The sequence below is a fragment of the Rhinatrema bivittatum genome, chromosome 8 (assembly GCF_901001135.1).
Source record: "Rhinatrema bivittatum chromosome 8, aRhiBiv1.1, whole genome shotgun sequence".
In the NCBI taxonomy this organism is placed as follows: Eukaryota; Metazoa; Chordata; class Amphibia; order Gymnophiona; family Rhinatrematidae; genus Rhinatrema; species Rhinatrema bivittatum.
This window is the reverse complement of record NC_042622.1, coordinates 77103164-77126204: the sequence shown is the minus strand read 5'-3', so window position 1 is coordinate 77126204 and position 23041 is coordinate 77103164. Positions and strand designations below refer to the sequence as shown.

Genomic DNA, 23041 nt, shown 5'->3' with positions numbered 1-23041 from the left:
ACCTACATATTCCGTTCCATCAAGAGCATCAGCATTTTTCTATGCTTCTCGATCCTGGACCATCATTACCAGTTCCAGGCACTGGCTTTCCGGTTAGCCACTGCATCCCGGACGCTCACCAAGGTCACAGTGGTGGTGGCAGCAACACTGAGGAAGGAAGGAATCCGTGTGCACCCTTATCTAGACTATTGGCTGATCAGAGAGAAATCCCCAGAGGAAAGCCACCAGTCAACCAACAGAGTCAAAACTCTACTGGTGTTTAACACAAACAAGAGCTAATTGCAGCCTTCCCAATCTCTAGAATACTTGGGAGTCCGGTTCGACACCAAACAAGACAAGGTCATCCTGACACCGACAAGGAGATCAAAACTGATGACCCAGTTAAGGACCCTGTTGAGCGAACTTCGCCCCACAGCATGGGATTACCTACAAGTTCTCGGCCTCATGGCATCCACACTGGAAGTAGTCCCATGGGCACGGGCTCACATGAGACCCCTACAACGCTCACTACTATCACGATGGAATCCACTATCCCAGAGCTACACTGTACGGCTTCAGCTCCCAGACAGAGTTCGGGCCCAACTACGATGGTGGCTACAAGAAGCCCATCTGAGCCAGAGAACGAGACTATCCTTCCCAACCTGGATCCTACTCACCATGGGTGCCAGCCTACGAGGATGGGGAGCACACTGCCAGGAGCTAACCACCCAAGGGCAATGGAACAAAGAAGAGTCGGGTTGGAATATCAATCGCCTAGAAGCCTGGGCAGTCAGACTAGCCTGCCTAAGTTTCGGTCACAGACTCCGAGGCAAAGCGATCAGAGTAATGTTGGACAGCACCACAACAGTGGCCTACATCAACTGTCAGGGAGGAACCAGAAGCCAACAGGTGTCTCTGGAAATACAGCCCCTAATGTCATGGGCGGAAGTAAATCTTCAAGAGATCTCGGCCTTCCACATTGCCAGGAAAGACAATGTCGCAGCGGACTACCTTAGCAGAGAAAGTCTAGATCCAGGAGAATGTAAACTGTCAACCACAGCATTCCAATTGATAGTAAACCGTTGGGGAACACAGACCATGGACCTCCTGGCAAACCGGTCCAACGCTCAGGTGCCCAGTTTCTTCAGTCGCAGGCGGGAACCCCAGTCCCAGGAAATCGATGCCCCGGTACAGACCCGGCCATAGGAGACTCTGTTATACGCCTTCCCACCGTGGCCCCTATTGAGCGCGATCATCCACAAGATAGAACACCACAGGGGGCCAGTACTTCTAGTGACCCCGGACTGGCCAAGAAGACCGTGGTACGCAGACATGCGAAGACTGCTGGCAGGGAATCCCCTGCCACTACCTCCACACAGAGACCTGCTCCAACAGGTGCCAATCCTCCACGAGGATCCAGCTCGATTCTCTCTTATGGTCTGGCCATTGAGAGGGCTCGCCTAAGGAGGAGAGGATACTCTGCGGCAGTAATTGACAGCCTACTCGAGCCCGCAAGTTCTCCACATCCCAAACACACATAAGGATTTGGAGAGTATTCGAAGCCTGGTGCGAGGACCACAACATCATACCACGTTCAGTCAAAATTCCTGCGATTTTGGAATTCCTACAGAACGGGCTAAGAAAGGATTGTCCCTCAACTCCATCAAGGTACAAGTTGGCTGCCTTGTCATGCTACGGAACCAAGAGCGAGAGCGGCAGCAAAGCCTTTCACCCGGATGTCTCCCGCTTCCTGAAAGGAGTCAAGCACATCCGACCACCCCTAAAGTGGCCAGTGCCTCTTTGGAACCTTAACCTGGTCCTAGACATCCTAGCAGGAACCTCATTCAGACCTCTCTATGGCCTGTCACTCCGACTATTAACATTGAAGACAGCCTTCCTGCTGGCAGTCTGTTCAGCCTGTCATATATCTGAGCTACAAGCACTGTCCTGCCTAGAGCCGTTCCTCAGACTCACCCCAGGAACCATCCAGTTACGCACAGTTCCGTTATTCCTCCCCAAAGTGGTGTCTCACTTCCATCTCAACCAAACCATCTCGTTACCATCGCCAGATGAGCATAAGAATTCGGAAGAGGCTCGAAGCCTACGCCATCTCAACGTCGGCAGACTCCTAGCCCGATACCTGGAAAGGTCGGAATCCGTATGAAAGATGGACCATCTATTCGTCCTTCACAGCGGGAAGAAGCAGGGGGAAGCGGTCTCGCGAGCCATCATAGCCCGCTGGATCAAAGAAGTCATCAAGGCGGCCTATGTGGAAGCAGGCAAGCCACTGCCTTTACTATCAAAGCCCATTCTACTAGAGCCCAGGCAGTGTCCTGGGCGGAAACCAAGATGCTGTCACCCACCAAAATCTGCAGGGCGGTGACATGGTCCTCCATCCACACCTTCTCCAGGTTTTATCGCCTGAATGTTCAGGCTCGGGAGGACACAGCATTTGCAAGGGCAGTACTAAGTGGGTAACTGGCAGCCTCCCACCCGGTTCGGGAGTAGCTTTTATGGTTAAACAGTTTTTATTAGGTTTTTCTTTTATCATAGAAATACAACACTGAGGAGGGGTTGACTCTGGTCCCTCCTCAGACATTCGAGACATAATTCGCCAACCCAATTGAGAAAAAAAAAAACAAAACTTCCCCCTTCCCCCCCCACACCCCACACAGAGTAGTAGAATTCCCTCCAAAGAAGCTTCAACTTAGAGAAGCTAATCATTAACTACAAGGCTACGTGCCCGATGTGTTAGAGACTGTAAGTAATTATGCCACACCTTCATAAAACGCTGTCTACGGCGGGGCGACGTCTGAGAGGCCAAGGCTTCCATTGTCATCAATTCATGAAACAGATTCCTCCAGGCCCAAAATGATGGATTGTCAGGGGACCTCCAGACTGAAAGAATCACTCTCTTCCCCACCAGACTTGCTTTGTGCAAAAGCATGCGTGAACCAGGATCGTGGATGCGAATTGGCGAGACACACCCAAACAACCACCACAGAGGGGTAATGGGTATTACAACATCCAACAAGTCTGCCACATAGCCGGCTACTCGGCCCCAAAAATGCCGTATAGCCGGACACGTCCAAAAAACATGAGATAAAGACCCCCGATGACTCCCGCAACGGGGGCAGTCAGAAGAGGACGCTATGGTTTGCTGAAAAGCAGCCTGTGGCGACACATAAGCCCTACTTAAAAATCTATATTGCAGCTCCCTATAATACATATTGTTGGAGATCCTGGTTATACGTCGAAAGCAAGTCTGTAAAATAGTCTGGGTAAGAACAAAGTCCCCATCCTTATTCCAACGAGTTTCCAATATTATACATACATTCTTTTCCGTGCATTTTTGTAATTTTTTATAGTACTGAGAGAGAGACGGGGCCCGTGTTTTCATGGATTCAAATATGGCCTCTATCGCAGAGCCCACGGCTGGGTCCCTGTAAGTGGCAGGGATTGCTCGCATATAATGTGTAATTTGAATGAATGGAAAAGCATGTGTGATGCCAAACCCATAGTAAGCTTGGAAATCCTTAAAAGAAAGGATCTCCCCGGTAGGTGTCCACAGATGTCCCAAATGTGTGAGACCTCTATCTTCCCATCGTCTAAAGGGTGAAGAGTGCGTACCTGGGGTAAAATCCAGATTCCCCACTATTGGGAGGAAATAGGCACACTGAACTGGGAATCCCAGGCGCTTCATCAATCGTCGCCAAGTCAGCCTCAGTGGGCGTGTCAACCCTGTCTGGACCAAAAAAGACGGAAGCGACGCTGCCAAGGATTGAACAACATAGGCCGGCGCTACTGGGAATGTCAAAGCGGCATCTGCATAAAACGGGGCATGGACAGAGGTCGCCATGAGCCAATCGCGGATCAACCTTAAATTACAAGCCATATTATAGTCAACTAGGTCTGGGACTCCCAACCCTCCCCTACCCCACCTCATCCGCAACCAGGTTAAGGGGATACGCGCCTTCCCTCCTCTCCAAAGAAACTTCCGAAGTGCACTATCTAACCGCCGAATATCCGTATTCTTTAACACCAACGGGAGGTTTTGGAGAAGATAAAGCCAGCGGGGTAAAACAATCATTTTAAACAGGTTTACCCGGCCCACCAAAGAAAGAGGCAATCGACTCCAAATTGCCAGCCTATCTATGGTAGTCTGCAGTTTCTGTGGTATATTAGCCTGATATACACGTTCAGGATCATTGGGCAATGTAACTCCCAAATACGATAGTGAATCGCCAGCCCATTGCAAAGGGAAAGTGCCTGGCCAATTCGCAATAAGAGTGGGTGGGTAAGCTAAAACCGAGGATTTAGATTCATTCAGACGAAGGCCCGAAAATCTACCAAATTCCTCTATCATAGTCAATAATAGAGATAGGGAGTTCAAAGGGTCAGTAACAAAAACCAGCAGATCGTCCGCAAAGGCCACTCCTTTGAATACGCGAGACCCAAACCGCACCCCTCGTATACTACGATTCTGATGAATAGATAATAGTAGTGGTTCTAATTGTAGAATAAATAATAACGGGGATAGCGGGCAACCCTGCCGGGTACCTCTGGTCACCATAAAGGACTGCGACTGTGCTCCATTTGCCCATATGATCGCACGCGGATCCCGATATAATAACTTCACTGCTTGTAAAAAAAAACCCATCAAACCCCATTTTTTCCAAGGTAAAAAATAAATATCGCCACTCCACTCTATCAAACGCTTTTTCTGCGTCAAAACTGATAACTAAGTGAGGTTGATCCAGCTGCCGGCAGATAGTCTGAGCAATCAATACTCGACGAATATTCGCCAAAGCATACCTTTGCCGAACAAACCCTACTTGATGGTCTCCCACTAGGGTTGGTAAGACCGTAGCCAGCCGCTCCGCCAAAATTTTTGCCAGTATTTTATGATCGACATTTAACAGCGATATCGGACGATATGATTCCGGCCGCAAAGGATCCTTTCCCGCTTTAGGTATTAACGTAATTAAGGCTAAGTTTTCATTTGGGGGAAAGGAACCACCCTGAATCATTTCCGTGTAGTTCACTGCCAAGGGCTTTGCTATTTGATCTACGAGCGTTTTAAAAAATTCCGCCGTATAACCATCCGGACCTGGCGCCTTAAATTTAGACAAGCCCTTTATCACCTTTGCCACCTCGCCTTCTTCTATGGGCTGACTAAGTAGCTCCCGTTGAGCCAATGTCAAAGACGGAAGGGGCAATTTGGAACAATATGCAGCACTAGCCGCATCGGACCCTCCACCCGATGTATATAAAGCTGAGTAAAATTCCCGAAAACCCTCCAAGATGCCGGGTGTATCACGTATCACTGTATTGGAGGAAGTCCGCAGCGCTGGAATGTAATGATTAGTCCTAGTGGACCGTATGAGGTTTGCCATAAGAACATAAGAACATAAGAAAATGCCATACTGGGTCAGACCAAGGGTCCATCAAGCCCAGCATCCTGTTTCCAACAGTGGCCAATCCAGGCCATAAGAACCTGGCAAGTACCCAAAAACTAAGTCTATTCCATGTAACCATTGCTAATGGCAGTGGCTATTCTCTAAGTGAACCATCGTGCGTCCTGACTTATTACTATACTGAAAAAGATGAAACCGATAGTACATAAAGCTCTTCTTTGCCCTTTGATGCAAAAGGGTATTGAGAGCCGACTGTAAAGAACGATACGTTGCGTGGGCCTCTGCATCACCACCCCTGGCTAATCGAGTCCTCGCTCCCCGCAACTGCCTATTCAGCAACAATATACGCCGATCCATGGCCTTTCTACGATGGGAAATATAAGAGATAATATCCCCCCTTAACACAGCCTTAGCCGCGTACCAAAACAACACCGGCTGAGAAGTATGTATCTGATTCAAGGAAGCATAATCCGCCCATTTTGAATGTAAATAGGTTTTAAATTTGGTGTCATTCGCCAAATAATAAGGATAACGCCAAATCTTCGCTGAAGGATTTCCACTGGTAAACTTAAGCTCTATCCCAATAGGTGCATGATCAGATATGACAATATTATCTATTCGCGCATCTGTTACCAGAGGAAAGGCGTGATCACTAAGCAAAAAGTAATCAATTCGGGACTGGGATGCGTGCGCTCGCGACACATGGGTGAAATCTCGCTCCCCTCGGGAGTAGCTTTTATACATCCCATTGGTCCTGAGTCCATCTGCTACACGCTAGGAAATGGAGACATTTACTTACCTGATAATTTCGTTTTCCTTAGTGTAGACAGATGGACTCAGCATCCCACCCACGGCTGCTGATACTCATGGAATTCTCGGGGGACATCCCCGGGAGCGAGTGATTCAAAGGTAAGCCATGCTTTTCTTCATCTAGGATACCCATCCTACCGGGTGTCGACGTTTCTCGATTGAGGGCACTGGCGGTCTCCAGCTATAGCCAATTCAACCAGTTCCAGCTAATCAAGTTAACCAAGTTATAAAGTTAATCAAGTTATTCAAATTATTCAGTCATGCATATATCTACAGTGCTTTTCGAGGAGAATACTGAAGAGCTGCACTTCCTGCAGGGGTATATTTACTAGGGCTGACGTCAGATTGAAATCTCCAACTGCTATCAGGAGTACACTATACCCATTGGTCCTGAGTCCATCTGTCTACACTGAGGAAAACGAAATTATCAGGTAAGTAATTTCTTCATTAGTTTGTCCCAGTATGGTACAGGGCACATCCATTAGTTTGGGTGTTTTGGTCAGAAGTGCAACATTCAGTTGTTGGTGGTTTCCTTGACTTTATGTTCAGATCATTACCTTGTGCAATTCTGCGTCATGGACGGCACCAATCAGAATGGGTCCTAAACATTTCCAGAACATCCTTCATATTCAGAACAATTCAATACAAACTGGCCAAGGACAAGAGCTGATAGTCTTTGGTGACTTTTGTCATCAGTGATCGACACCCTGGCCCCAAAAGCCTTTTCTGCCTTAAGAATAGACCCAGTTCAACCTTGTTCAGTAATAGCTTGGGTCTGTGCAGTAGGTGGGTGATCTGGGGCCAGATCAAACCATACCATCCTGTACCATGATGGGTAGACCTGCTGGAGTGGTACAGCATCAGCAGTCTGTTCATGCTGTTCCTGTCTTAGAAACCTGATAAAGAAGACCCAGTGGAATCCTTCAAATGATAAACTGCCTGCAGAAGTTAGCTTAGCATACTGTGAGTTGTCCCCATGCTTGCCATCTATACATTATAGGAGCAGGAAAACCAGATGATTCAGGCCTTGTGCCCTTGCTATCCCAGAGTAAGGGATGCTGGCTCTTGGAGATAAATGGGCCAGGTTCTTGAACACCCATCCCTAATATCTGTTTGTGTGGTCATCCCCAGTGCCTCTCCTCTCCCTGATTCTGTAGTAGCCAGCTAAGATTGTGCTTTAGTGCCAGGTCAGATGCAGGGGTACAACAGGAAGTGCCTCTTTAAAGTGGTAATGGGCAGTGCATAAGAATGGGGCCTGTAAAGTGAACTTTGCTGACATATACCAGAGGAGGCTGTGAATTTTGGAAACTGACTACTCTGAAGCAGAGCCTTTTTGTTTTGGGGCCAGCAATTTCCCCTTGCTCCTCTGGGCTTCTCTATCAAACAGTTGGCTTCTACTGGGCTATGATGCTATGAACCTTGCTTTGCAACTGCCCAGGAATTTTCTCCTATTTTTATAGCCACCTCCTGACTTACCCAGTCATTGCACGACAGTCCTTGGTCAGGGGTCACAGACCATGCCTCTCTCCAGAACCTTGCTAATAGGTGTTTCTAAACCATGGTAATGAGTGCTGCCTCTGCAGCATTCCTGGCCTGCCCGTGGAACAGAAGCTTGGCCCAGGAATTAAAGCAGAATCTTTTGTATGGCAGTGCACAGCACTGTGACTGAGCTACCATGCCAAGCAAAGCTCTCCCTTTTTACATAAATGGTTTTTTTTTTAACATAGCATTTGTGATTGATTCCATTAGTACCGTCATAGTAGGGACATCTGATATCTCTGCAGGGATTTCATGCACATGGAGTGCAATATCTCATGTAATTGCAACATAGTAAATATTGATAGTTAAAGACCAAAATGGTCCATCCAGTCTGCCCAGAAAGGTGTTTAGAAACAGAAACATGATGGCAGAAAAAGACCGTATGGCTCATGGTTCTGCCTATCCATCCAATTAACTTAGCATTATAATTGTCATCACTTTCTTAGAGATCCCCTGTATTTATCCTTTGCTATCTTGAATTCAGATACTGTGTTTCTCTACCACTTCCATTGGGTGGCTGTTCCATATAACCATCACTCTCGCGCTGTAAAGAAATATTTCCTAAGATTACTCCTGAGTCTACTTCCTTTCAACTTCATCTCATGACCCCTCATTCTAGAGCCTCCTTTCCATTGAAAAAGGCTCACCTTTGGTTTTTTTTTCATTTATGCGTTTACAAAATATAATTCAACAATCCACTTGAAAATCAATAAATGTAACAAACATAAATGAAATATATGAATAAATATTATAGGAAATAATACATATCAAATATAATCCTAGTCCTCATAAAGGGGAACAATATACACAGCCCCAGGAGGAAAAAACAGTTAAGAAATCACTAACACTAAAGGGGGTAGCTTATTACAATAAGAGGACTAATTATTACTGGATATTCTGCGCTCTACCAATGCAGGTTGGAGAAGTTAGAAACCCCCCAGATTTATTACTCAAAAAAAGTGGATAATTGGGATGGTTGAAAGAAAACATAGGAAACATCACAATATTTTTATCAAGTGTTTGCAAGGAAATTTCAGCAAAAAGAATGCCCCTAGTTCAAGAACCTGGGATTTCATTAACAAAAATTGTCTGTCTCCTTTACTTCTGTGTCTGTCTAGTGAGATATGGAAAAATTTATACTTTCAGGATTAGGAAAGATTCCATGCGATGGTGGAAATACATTTTAAGAATCCAATCTCTGCCCGACTCTAATAGAATGGAGACAATTAAAGTAGCCGGAGTGACTGCATTTTCCTCACATGTTTCCAAGATTTCAGTAAGATTCAAATTACCAGACCCTACAGGTAGAAGAACCTGCATTTTATTTTGAGGGGGCGGGCTTTTTGAAAAAAGGTATATAATATATCTTTGAGATTAACAGGTAATCTTGCTCAGGAATTTTAAGTATATCTGTTAAATATCTCTTCCACATATCCTTAGGTGGAACATGTGGGTCCTTTGGAAAATTTTTACAAAGAAGGTTCTGCCCTCGTATTTGATTTTCCATATTCTCAAATTTATTTGATAGTAGCTGGTTTTGGGTACACAGTGCCTGCTGTAAAACAGAAGCTTTCCATATGATTTTTAAAACTTTCACAAAATTGTTTAGTCTCCCTAGACTCTTTTTCCACATGTTTCAAACGAGCATCTAAGTTAACAGAAGATACAAGTGGGGTAATCTGAGCAGAAATATTTTTATTCAAAGTTTGCATAGCCTCCCGTATAGTTTCAAAGGTAAACTGCTTAGGTCTTACTAGCTCTGAGAATTGAATGTACAATGGCTCAATAACAAAAACTCCTGACTGCCATGGAGCAGCCTCTTCCAGCAACCTCCCCTGTAACGCCGAGAGTCTCTGGCTTGTGAGGCAGTTCCAACAAACCCCACGGGTTCTGAATGAGGCTCAATGCCGGCAGTTTCTTCTGTCAGCTCAAAACCCTATCGCGGTTCCTGTAATCTTGCCTCAGCAAGATTGGCAGGGGCTGTCCTCTCCTCAGGGAGGGAACCAAGTTCAGCTTCCTCCTGGTCGTCCTCCTGCGAACTCACTCCCAGAGCACTAACTCCCCAACATATGTGAGCGTCCATAGGCACAAGGAAGGGGGTAGAAGAGAGCAGCCAGGACCTTGCACTCCTTATCCCTTTGTTTGCGGTCAGAATGAGGCATTTTCCAGGAAAAACAAATGAAAGTAAGAAGGAGCTAATGCACGCCTGGTTGGTTCACCTCGTTTGAGATATTTCAATGTCTATCGTATCTCCCCTATCTCGCCTTTCCTCTAGGATATACATTTACCGTAGATCTTTAAATCTATATATGATTTAGAATGAAGACCACTAACCATTTTAGTAGCCACTCTCTCTGGACTGACTGCATCTTGTTTATATCCTTTTGAAGGTGAGGTCTCCAGCATTGTACACAGTATTACAAGTGAAATCTCACCAGGGGACCTATACAGGGGCAACATCACCTCCCTTTTTCTGCTGAACATTCCCTATGCAGCCAAGAATCTTTCTGGCTTTTACCACTGCTTTATCCACCTGTTTGGCCACCCTTAAGATCATCAATTATAATTACTTCCAGGTTCCACTCTTTCCTCTGTGCTCAGAAGAGATTAATCTCTAATACTGTACCTTTTCCTTGGGTTTTTGCATCCTAAATGCATTATTCTGCATTTGTTAGCATTAAATCTTAGCTGCCAGATCTTAGACCATTCCTCAAGCTTTGCTAGATCCTACCTAATCATTTTCACTCCTTCCTGGCTGTCCACCCTGTTACAGATTTTAGGTTTGTCTTTTTGCTGATGATAGTTTCTCAACAACCTTTCATTATGTCGCTCACAAAAATGTTGAAAAGACCGATCCCAAGATCAATCCCTGAGGCACACTGTTAATAACAACCCCCTCCTCGGAGAAAACTCCATTTACCAGTACCCTTTCTTGTCTCCCACTCAGCCAGTTTCTAACCCAGTCTAGGATCCATTCCAAGGGTGCACAATTATTTAGACGTCTTCTGTGCAGAAAGGCCTTGCTGAAATCCAAATATACTATATCTAGTGCTTTCCCTTGATCCAACTATATGGTCACCCAATCAAAGAAATTGATCAGATTTGCCTGACAAGATTTACCTCTGGTAAAACCGTGCTGCCGCAGATCTTGAAATCCATTGGATTCCAAAAATTCCACTGTCCTCTGTTTTAGCAGCGATTCCATTAGTTTGCTCTCCACATGGGTCAGACTAACTGGCCTGTAGTTCCAAGCCTCCTCCTTACTTCCATCTTTAGAAATAGGAACCACATCTGCTCTGTTCCAGTCTTCTGGAACTACTCAAGACTCTAAGAAGCATTGAAAAGATCAGCCAGAGTTGCTGCCATGACATCTCTAAACTCCTTTAGTACCCTCAAATTTATCCTATCAGCCCCATTGCCTTAGCTACTTCATGTTTAGTGTACTCCTCATGAACAGACTGTTCTGAAAATTGATTGTTTACCTCACTTCTGATCTTATTTGTTTGTTTTATATGGTACTGCTCCAGGCCCTTCCACAGTGAACACCGAACAGAAATATTTGTTATGCAATTTTGCTTTTTCCTCCTCATCCTCTACATATTCCTCTCCTTCACCTTTGAGTCATAACTGCTACTCCATGCAAGTTTGCCTCAGAAAGCCTAATCTAAGCCGTAAAAGCAGCTGATGGCCAGACCTCTCCTTCCCAACTTTATTCATTCCCTCTTGCTTGGCGCCGCTCTGATCATAGAAACACAAGTGCAGACTTACCTTGCCCTACTGCCAACATGAGTGAACCTGATTAAACTTTGTTAAAGTACTATAAATGGCCAGATAGCTAAAACACATGTTTACTATAAGATATGCCCAGATGGATCCCTTGAATGTACCACTGGCTGGTTATGACTTCCACTCTGTACAGGTTACCGCCATGCAGAAATGTTCACCAAAAATTATTATAGGTTGTCTGAGGTCAAGCAGGATGGTAGTCCTCACACATGGGTGACAATATCAGATGGAGCCCGATAAGTAAAACTTATGTCAAAGTTTCTAGAAACTTTGACTAGGTACACTGAGCCTTCCCAGCCTATACCACGTTTCCATGCAGGGTCCCTCTTCAGTCTTTTTTTTTTTTTCTCCACGGAGCTGTGAGCCTTGCAGTCTGATTGGCTTTTGCTTGTAGAAAACTTGGTTTTTGCATGTTTCGCAATCCTTTTCTTTGGTCTGTCACCTGGGTCACTCTCTGTGCCTCCCCCGTAGTGTCTCCAGTCAGGGTTTTGGTGTTTTGGTAAGTTTCTTTTGTGGTCGGTTCTTCCCCCCCCCCCCATTTTGGTGGTGGCCTCAGTGCCTGCCAGCCATCCGATGCCTGCCGCCATTGTTCCGTCCTTCTATCCTTTTTGTTTTGCCCCATCATGGCCACGTCCGGCTTTCACCGATGCTCCCAGTGCCCGAGGACCATATTGATCACCGATCCTCATGAAGTATTCGTCCTCTGTCTGTGAGCATCGCATGATATCCAGGGTTAATACTTCTGCACCCAGATGACGCCGAAGCGGCAACTAATTCGACTCAACAAGATGGATCAGCTCTTCGGGTTGAAGAAGCCCAAGTCATCGGTATCAAAGGACCTCTGAGCCACACTGATGGACACCTCACCATCGGTGGGCCCATTGGTTCTGTTGAGGTCGCTGGTGGATAGGGGCTCCGGAGACCGACATTTGTTGATCTCCTTCAGGGCAGAGGGTGCTGGGTTTGTTGTTGTCGACCTCTGCACCAGGGAAAGACTGGGCCGAGCATCGAGGGAAGCCTAAGAAGCATCAGCACCGGTCCCAGTCTATGCACACGGATGCACCAACTTTTGTCATGATGCCCCAAGAAGCAACCCCCTGGTGAGGAGCACCCATCCTCAATTGATTCCCGGGGTCCGCGACGGTCACCACCGGTACTGATGCCAGTTGTCTATCCCCCTCACGGTGTAGATGGTATGCTCATTTCTGTATAGCCTATAGTTGTACGCTTCATGCAGGGACTGCTTCAATAGAAGCCTCCCCTAAGGCCTCCTATTGTGTCTTGGGACCTCAAACGTGGTGTTAGCTCAGCTGATGAAAGCTCCTTTGAGCTGCTGCGCTCCTGTGACCTGAAGAACCTGACCTGGAAAATCATATTTTGGTGGTGGCCACTTCAGCACGCAGGGTCAGCAAGTTCTAGCCTTAGTGATTTATCCACCTTACACTAAGCTTTATCATGACAGGGTGGTCTTGCGTATGCACCCTAAGTTCTGCCTAAAGTAGCGATGGATTTCCATCTTTAACCAGCCAATTGTCCTGCCAATATTCTTTCCAGGCCCCAGTTGCACCAAGGTGAACGAGCACTGCACAGTTTGTACTGCAAGGGATCCTTAGCTTTTTTTTATCTGAAGCGGACAGAAGCTCTTGGACAATTCACCCAACTTTGTTTCTTTTGATAAGAATAGGTTGGGTGTTGCTGTTGCCAAACAGACAATATCCAATTGACCACAGATTACATCTCCTTCTGTTATGCCCAGGTGGGACTGTATCTTGGAAGTCATATTCAACACTCATTCGGTCTGAGCCATGGCATGTCTGTGGCCCACTTGCGAGCCAATTTCCATGGAGTTCTGTAAGGCTGCGACGTGGAGTTCTTTCCACCATTCACATTACATTACGGTCTGGATAGGGATGGCCGACATGACTGTAGTTTTGGCCAGTCCTGTCCTCAGGAACCTGTTTGAGATGTAGAACCCAACTCTCCCAACCTAGGCCTGTTGTTTGGGTTCAGGCTGTCGTCCCCTCTGTTACCAAAAGCACAGGTGGTGTTGTGCCCTTTGACACCTAGTTAGGTGTCTATTGGTCCTCATTTTGTGTTTGGGGAAAGTCTGTAGCTAGGAATTCACCCATGTGTGAGGTCTACCATCCGCTTTGTCTTCGTGAGAAAGCAGAGTTGCTTTCCTATAACAGGTGTTCTCCGAGGACAGCAGGTTGTTAGTCTTCACGAAACTCGCCCGCCTTACTCCGTGGAGTTGGGTTTCTCTTATTTTTTGTTTTATTGTAATTCTAAGTTACAAGACTGAAGAGGGACTTTCGCGGGATGTTGTGGTAGAGGGCATGCCGAGCATGCTCAGTGTGCCTAGTTAAAGTTTCTAGAAACTTTGATATGTTTTTCCGCATTTTGACTCCATGTGATGATGTCACCCATGTGAGAGGACTAAACATTCTGCTGTCCTTGGAGAACACATGTTACAGGTAAGCAACTCTTCTTACCCTGTTTTTTGTTTCCATCCTTTAGCCAGTAGGGATCCACTGTGTTTCTCATGCCCTTTTGAATTCCGTTAGCTATTGTCTCATCTCTTCCAGGAGGGCATCCATGCATCCTACCACCTTTTCTGTGAAGAAAAATTTCTTGAAGTTGTTCCTTAGTCTACTCCCTCGAGTTTCATATCATGACCCTAGTTCTATAGCTTCCTTTCCATTGGAAAAGATTTGATTCATGTGCATTATTAATACTTTTCAGGTATTTAAAATTCTGTATCCTACCCCATATCTTTCCTCTCTTCCAGGGTATACATATTTAGGTCCTCTTAGTCTCTCTCATGTCTTTTGCTACAGACCTCTCACCATTTTGGTTACCTTTTTCTTCTGCGCCACTTCTATCTGCCTGCCTTTTATCTTTTTGAGATGTGGCCTCTCTATACAGCCAAGCATCCTTCTGGCCTTAGCTACTGCCATTATCACATATCTTTGTTATTTTCAGATCATCAGGTACATATTGCCCCGAGGTCTTGCCCCCTTCTTGCACTCCAAGTGCATGACTCTGCAGATCTTGGCAGGGAATCCTAACTGCCAAACCTTCAACCACTTCTCAAACTTTCTTAGATTATTTTCTCATCCTTGCCCACACCTTTGCAGATTTTAGTGTGAGTACTTTTACCGTGCATATTGTGGTTAATTTTAAAGAACTCCCCCATTGGTTTCTCTTTGAAAATTAAGTAGCATAAAGAATGTGTGGCTAACTTGTCCGTGTACGTGCACCTGTTATGTGTAACAGGCAATGGAGAAGTAAAATAGTGTGTGCACACACCATTTTCCTCCTCCGATTTAAGCATGCTTCTCGGAATGCCTCCTTTGAACCTGGCTAAAATTGTGTGCGCTATGGCAGCCTGCCAGTGCTTGTAGGCAGAGAGAGGATGGTAATTTTCAAATCGCCATCATAGTGACAGCAGAAACCAAATTTTTGTTGTGTATAGTAATTATAAATGTGAGGACTTAAACAAATGCTGTTCCAGAATCACAACCTCATCTGGTGAATGTCTCGAGTCCCCCACCCCTAGGTGTTGCCGTGCTTTGACTGGGCCTCAACCCTTCTGCAGCATCCCCTTACTTTTGCTGTCCTGAGGAGGAGTAGCTGAATGTAGTCTCTTGCACAGCATTGACTTTGGGCTGGGCCAAACGTTTTCCTTGGATTTTAAAGTAAACTTATGTCTGATTTAACTTGTCCCTCTGTTTTCTCTACCAGTTCCTTCTCACATGAATAATCCAGTGCATAACTCTGTATGGAGCTCTCAAGCACAGTGTTATCGTATCCTCTTGCAATCTCCTTTCTTCTCAGTGGATTTATCTCGTTGGCCTAATTTCTTCTCTGCTTGTGTTCAATGCTTTGTTCCTCTTATACTCTTCTATAATTTCATAGGAGCCAAATCCAGGTGGAGTGGCTGCAGGCTGTTGATGTTTCCTTATTAGTGAACAGTTTCTTCTGTGCTCACTTACAGTTGTCTGCATTTTGTTAGGTAGAAGACCTGGATCAGCTGAACATATCCATGTGACTGGAACAAAAGGCAAGGTGAGAGGTCATCTAGATAGAGGGGGATAAGAATATCATCCGTGCTTTCAAGGACTTGCTGAAGACCTATGACATTTTGAAATACTGAATATATGTATATTTTTTTAACATTATTTTTAATGGTATTTCAAATAAGCACAAAAACTTTGTAACAGAAACAAGAGGATTGATAACACAACAGAAAAAATATAAGAACTTTCCTAGCGTGTAGCCAAATGGACTGAGTCAGGTTTCAAAGCTGATGTCACACTAGATATACTCCTGCAGTGACCTCAGCCATTCACTATCTCTCCGTCTCCTAGCAGATGTGGACGCTGTCTCCACACCAGCAGCGGTATTAGCGAGGTTGCAGTACTAATTCAAGGAGAAATTTTACCTTCAAATTGAAAAGATTGAGCCCCGCTCTCCTGTGGTGATACCTAAAAGTCCCGCCCCCAGTTGAGAATTCCTGAGGGGATTTCCGAGATCCCTCAGAGGTGTGCCTTGGTCTGGTAAGCCAGCTCCCGGTGTGGACTTTGCTGCTGAAGCAGCTGAAGGCAGCGGGTGCAGAAGCCAAGTGCGGTGCTGAAGGCCTATACCCTCTTCCCCCCGCAGCCGGAGGAGACTGTCCTGTCTCTGGACTCAGCCAGTAAGCGCTGAGACCAGTAAGTAGAGAAGAACTTCGATCCAGAGACGTGGAAGTGGCTTCAGTAAATCTTTTCTTCTGGTTTCCTTGCCTTGGCATGCTGTAACGACATCGTTCCCGATCCCGTTTGGGCGAGAGAAGGGGGTTTCCGAATGGGTTGAGCAGCCCCCCCCCCCTCTGATGGGCTAGGCCCCGCTTCCGACTTGGTGGACTCTTCACGTGGTGATCTATAGCGGCGCTATCTGCGCATGGTTTGGTGCGGCGCCATTTTCCCCCTTCATCTGTCGGTATGCATAGTGTGAGCCGGCCCTCTGTGCGCCTAATGTGTGCGTAAGTGCACGCATTCCTTAATGGCGCAACCAGGTGCTTAGTTCTACGTGTGCCGAGACAAGTTTGTGCGCGCTCTGGAGGCAGCTACCGGCTAAAACGCACAACCTACAGAAGGTATGGCCCTGGCGGCAAAGAAGCTCAGACAAACACTCCCTTTGCACTGCCTGCCATATTAGGGCTGCACAGTCTGAACTGGAATTCTGTCTGTGTCAGCACTATGAGGAGGCCCAGGGAGAGCTGAATTCTCAGAACTTTTCCAAGACCGGCCCATCTCAGTCTGAGGACGGGTCAGCCACGACCTTATTGGGCAGCATCCCAGACTTGAGCAATTCCGGGGCTGCATCCTCCCCGAGAGAGGGGCAGTTTAGTGGCCCCTATCCTGGTCCCTCCTGGGCCAAATATGGACCCAGTGGCCTTTTCTGGTTGGAATTTTTCAGGTCCTCCAACCTTTGTCCAGGCACAGTCAGCCCTGCTCAAGCGGAACCCAAGCTGGGAAGGCATCACCCTCCCAGCCCTGTCAGCAGGTCTCTGGTCATGCCTTGCCTCACCAAGGCTATCCCCGACAGGCATGCAGAAACCACAGACGATGGGGATTCTTTGAGGATGGAGGAATCTCTCCAGGCCTGGAACCATACTGACCATGCTTCGATTTTTCCACAGAGATGAATTACTGGTCCTAGGCTCCCAGACCCTGAAGACTGTGGGCAGTTCCTGGGCACGGACCCTATGTCGGAACCAAAGAAGAACCCCATCTTGGTGTCTCTACGGAAAGCCTCTTGTTGTTTCCCAATACTGGAAGCTATCCTGGAGTTGCTTGACCTGGAATGGGATTCCCTGGGACGAGGAGATAGAAGAGGGATAGTCGGCCCCCTATCAGCAGTGGGTCGAGATCACGTCAGACAAATGGGTGCTGGACATCATATGAGAAGGTTATGCTTTAGAATTTTGCAGTATTCCTCAGGGCAAGTTCATGTCACCTTGCCACGCTCAGCACAAGAACCTGGTAGTGGAATCCACACTGATAAGGCTCCTCAGTCTGAGGTGATAACTCCGGTACCTACACCCCAAGTAAATACGGGGCGTTATTCCATCTATTTCATCGTACCCCAGAAAGGTGTTCTTTTTGACCCATCCTGGATCTTAAGAGCGTCAACTGTCCACCTGCGGATAGTCCACTTCCAATGGAAACTCTTCACGCCATCATAATGGGAGTGCAACCAAGAGAGTTCTTAACCTCCCTGGACCTCTCTGAGGTCTACCTTCATATTCCAATCTGTCAAGACCATCAGCGTTTTTCTGCGCTTGCGGTACTGGGCTGCCATTACAAGTTCTGGGCATTGCCCTTTGGCCTGGCAACCGCCCCCAGAACATTCACCAAAATTATGGTGGTCGTGGGCAGCGGCACTGAGGAAAGAAGGGATCCTGGTGCACCCTTACTTGGACTGGCTGATCTTGGCAAAGTCCTTAGAAGAGAGCCTCCATGTGACCAGCAGGTCAGCTTCTCCTACAGGAACTCAGTTGGGTCGTGAGCATGGATAAGAGCAGCCTCAACCCTCCCAGTCCTTAGAATACCTGGGGAGCCCAGTTAGACACCAAGCAGGACAAGGTCTTCCTCCCTCCCTTGAGGAGAAGGAAACTCATGGACCAAGTGTGTCAATTGATGAACACAATGTGCCCCACGGTGTGGGGACTATCTCCAGGTCCTCGGCCTCATGGCATCTACCCTAGAAGTAGTGCCGTGGGCAAGGGCACACATGCGGCCTCTCCAACACTCCCTACTGTCACGCTGGAATCCACTGACTCAAGACTACTCGATTCGCCTCCATCTACCAATGGAAAGTATGCTCTTGGCTCCAGTGGTAGCTACAGGAAGTTCACATAAGCAAGGGTGTAAGCCTCTCCCCACCGAGCTGGATCATTCTGATTATATGTGCCTGAGCCTGAGACCAACATGGAAACTGTGATTAACCCAGAATCCTCTGCTGCCTTGGCCTGCTTGCAGTTCTGGCCATGTGAACTCTAAATGCGCTATTGAGCCTGACCTGGAGGAATTACAGGAGGACATCTGGACAGCAGCCGGAGCTGTCTAAAACTTGTGATGGAGGGTCGTAGGGTCACACAAAAGCAGAAGGAAAGGGTCAGAATCTCAGGATTTTAACTGAGGGTGAAAAAAGTACAGGACAAAGGACTAATGGAAGATTAATGTGACCACCAGGCAATTAGGCCTCAATTTGGGAAGGGGGATCAGGGTAACATAGGTTTAATTTATCTTCTTTTTGACATGAGACACTGTGTACATGACTCCCATAGGTTCATGCAATTCAGGGACTTATTTACTTCAGATTAGCTACCTCTTCTTTTTATAGATGAAATAATGTGCACATTGAGAAACAGGGGGTAGTGCTTTGCATAAACAGAAGTCCTGCCATCTGTATCTCCCAAGGATATCTGTCTTGCTTATTGATATACAATACAAAAAATATATATATATATTTGTTTCTACAAATTTTGGTGTGGTATCCTTGTGTCCATGGAGAAGCGCCTTAAGTCTTTGGCGCTTAATGTCCTCATGACAAACGCGAGCCTCCGGGGGTAGGGAGCTCACTGTCAGGAATTGGCAACCCAGTGGTGATGAACTGAGGAAGAGGTGAACTGGAACATAAACCGCCTGGAAGCATGGGCGGTCAGATTAGCATGCCTGACAGGCTTCAGGGGCAAGCAATCTGCGTGATTTATTTTTATTTATTTAAAATTCTTTTTCTATACCGATACTCAAGACGAAGGTCTTATCGTACCGGTTTACAATGGAACAGGGGGGAAACCAAATTAACAATTTAAGAAGGTAAAGTTACATTAAACAGGGAGCGAAAACCTGGAAGATGGAAGACTGGAAAGATTTTAAAAGATAACAACTGGAGAGTGATAAAATAGTGATGTTGGACAATGCAACAACAGTAGCTTACATCAACCACCAGGGAGAAAACGAGCCACCAAGTGTCTCTGGAAATAGACCTCCTTATGGAATGGGCAGAGTTAAACCTGCAAGGGATCTCTGTCTCCAACATCGTGGGAAAAGATAATGTCAGAGCAGACTTTCTCAGCAGGAAAGCCTGGATCCGGGGGAATGGATCATGTTGACCAGACCTTCCAGCTCCTAATAGATCACTGGGGCCTCCCATCCTTTGACCTCCTGGCTACATCTCACAATGCGAAGGTTTCCAGTTCTTCAGACAAGATAATCGCTCCCAAGGGATCGACACCCTTGTCCAGACCTGGCCAGAGGAGGATTTACTGAACGACTTCCCCCCCTTGGCCTCTACTGGGCAAGATCATCCGCAAGATCGAACACCACAGATGTCTAGTCCTTCTGGTGGGCCCAGGTGCCCCCTGGTAGGCAGACATGCAGTGGCTTCTTTTGGAGAGTCCCCTTTGCCTCCCCCTGCACAGGGATCTTCTCCAGCAAGGCCCGATTCTTCACGAAGACCTTGAGAGGGCTCGCCTGATGAAGCGCGGATATTCGACGGACGTAATTGCCACATTGCTCCACGCGCAGAAGTTTTCAACGTCCCTGATGTACATACGGATCTGGAGAATATTTGAGGCCTGGTTTGGGGAGCGTGTAGTACCTCCGTGAACAGCCCAAATCACCATGATCCTGGAATCTTTACAGGACATTCTGAACAAAGGATTGTCAACTCCCTGAAGTCCAGGTGGCAGACCTCTCCGGCTTCAGGACTGAGGTGAGTGGAACCTGTTCGGTGCATCTGGACTTGGCCCGTTTCCTACAAGGGGTTAAATATCTCCGACCACCCTTAAAGTTGCCGGTCCCCCTATGAAACCTCAGTCTAGTATTGGCCTTTCTGGCAGGGCCTTCCTTCAGACCCCTGCACATCTGTCACTTCACCTATTAACACTTAAGACTATTCTTGATGGCAACATGCTCAGGTTGTTGCATCTCTGAACTACAGGAGCTGTCTTGTCGGGAACCGTTCCTTCGATTTACTCCAGGAACAGTACAGCCTCGCACCGTCCCCTCTTTTTTTACCAAAGGTAGTCTCGGCATTTCACCTGAACCAATCCATCTTCTTACCGTCCCCGGATAGACACAAGGACACGGAAGACTACCGCCTCCTTCACCATCTAAACATCAGTAGACTTTTAGTGCAGTATCTGGAACGTTCAGAACCGGTGCGCATGACTGATCACTTGTTTGTTCCTCACGAGAGAAAGAAACAGGGCAAAGTGACTTCGTGAGCTACCATAGCTCACTGGACCAAGGAAGTAATCAGGGCAGCTTAAATAGAGGCAGGGAAGCCTTTACCTCTACAGGTCAAAGCTCATTCTACCAGGGCTCAGGCAGTATCCTGGGCAGAAGCTAAACTACTGTCTCCCACTGACATCTGTCGAGTGGCGACATGGTCCTCCTTATACACACCTCCAGGTTCTACTGCCTGGATGTCCAGGTCCAAGAGGATGCAGCCTTTGCGAGGTTGGTGCCAACCGGACTGCGGGCAGCCTCCCGCTCCGTTCAGGAGTAGCTTTTGTACATCCCATTGGTCCTGAGTCCATCTGGCTACATGCTAGGAAATGGAGAAATTACTTACCTGATTATTTCATTTTCCTTAGTGTAGACAGATGGACTCAGCATCCCGCCCATGGCTGTCCAGGAGAGGCGCCAAGTAATTGCCCATGAGGCAAACCTCTATTTCATATGATTACAGGTAAGCTGTTGCCCTATTTCAAGGACCCTATTTCAAGGCATCTATTGTATTGCTGGGATTCAGCGCTTATGTTGAGTACAGTTGCGGTCTCCAGTTTTTGTTTTTTTTTATTTATTTATTAGGTTACATCATTTATTACAAATGAAATAATCCAGGAATAAAAGAAAAAAAACTTAAATATATCTATAATATCCATAAATTCAGTCTTATTTAGCTCACGTCTAGGGGGAATAGAGAAAGGACAAGACTATTAAGTGTGTCAGTAGCATTATTATAACCAAATTACACCTTACCAACCAAATTGAAAATAATACATTAACACTGAGACTTATCTCTTAGAAAACGATCCAACTGCAAAGGATCCAGAAACACAAAATTTATTATTCTGATAAGTAATTAAACATTTGCAAGGAAATTTAAGAAAAAAACTGGCACCTAAATCTAGAGCGCTTTGTTTAAAAGAGAGAAAATATTTCCTATGAGCTTAAGTAGCCCTGGATACATGTGGAAAGATCTGAATTTTTTGTCCACAAAAAAACGTTCTTTACACTGGAAATATGTATAAAAAAGCAGATCTTTATCCTGCTTCGATGAAAATGAGACCAATAAAGTAGCTCTAGTTGAAATATTATCTATGGAGACTTCTAAAAGATGGAAACACCAGGACTCTCCAAGACATCCATTTTCCCCTTCCAGAGCAGGGATCGTTCTCCTATTTGGAAGATAATATATTTTTGATATAACAGGAATCTTATCTGCATCAAAGATAATACTTCACAAATATACTTTCTAAATAATTCTCTAGGTGGGAGTAATATAGAAATAGGAAATTAAGGAAGGTAAGTTACATGATTTCATTTCATTTTCCAACACCTCCAATCTGATTATGAGGATAAGATTATCCTTAATAAAGGATGTACAGGCAGCTTGCAAAAGGGTTAAACTGCGAATTTAACATAGAAACAGAATTTTCCACATTCTTAATCCTAATATCCTGATCTTCAAACTCTGTTCTCTTTTCTACAGAAAAGATATGAATCTGAGACATTGAACTAGTCATCTTTTTATCCATTTTAGCAACCAATCTTCCATACATCTAATAAAGTAACATTTTCTGGTTCTTCGATTCCTTCATCAACTACTTCACTCATAAGGGGGAAAAATAGAGGGATAAGGTATCGTCAAAGGAGCACATTCCATTCCCAATGTTCCTGGAGAAGTTAATCTCAAATGATTTTCAACCCCAGAACTCCCGACTCCCAAGGGAGGTTTGGGAGGTTACAGCTGGAGAACTCATAGTGGTCCTAACTGAAGTTAACTCTTCAGCTAGTTGCACTATGGCAGGTTGGAGGGGTGGTTGAGCGGACGCGGGACTTGGATATCCCCGAGGGTGAATTTCTCCCTCTACCAGTCCCTTCATGGATGACTCACCCCACACGAACAATGTGGTCATTCATTGGTCCATGCTACTGATAAGGAGGATATCGAGAGAGGAGGTCCCACATCTTAGATTTTTCTTTTTCTTCCCCATTTTTGCGCCCCCCTTTTGGCGTTGCGGCTGCGCGCCACAGGGCCCTGGCTTTAAGGGTGTTCCGGCGCGTGCTGTGATGACGTCAGTGGGATCCGACCTCTAGGTAGAGCCTCATGCTCTCTCTCTCTTTCTCTTCTTTCTCTCTTTCTCTCTCTCTTTCTCTCTCTCTCTCTCTCTCTCAAAGCACCAAAGAGCGCAAGCAGCGATTCGCCCAGGTCCTCTAGGCACACAAGTC

At 46.2% G+C, this 23041-nt stretch overlaps 1 protein-coding gene across 1 annotated transcript in view; it reads left to right on the top strand.

Moving 5' to 3' along the window:
- LOC115097186 (folylpolyglutamate synthase, mitochondrial-like) overlaps positions 1–23041 on the top strand; it is an 86662-nt gene that overhangs the window by 25306 nt on the left and 38315 nt on the right. Inside the window, 2 exon segments of the mRNA XM_029612768.1 lie at positions 15547–15568; positions 15571–15599. Of these exon segments, the coding sequence (XP_029468628.1) occupies positions 15547–15568; positions 15571–15599 (51 nt within the window).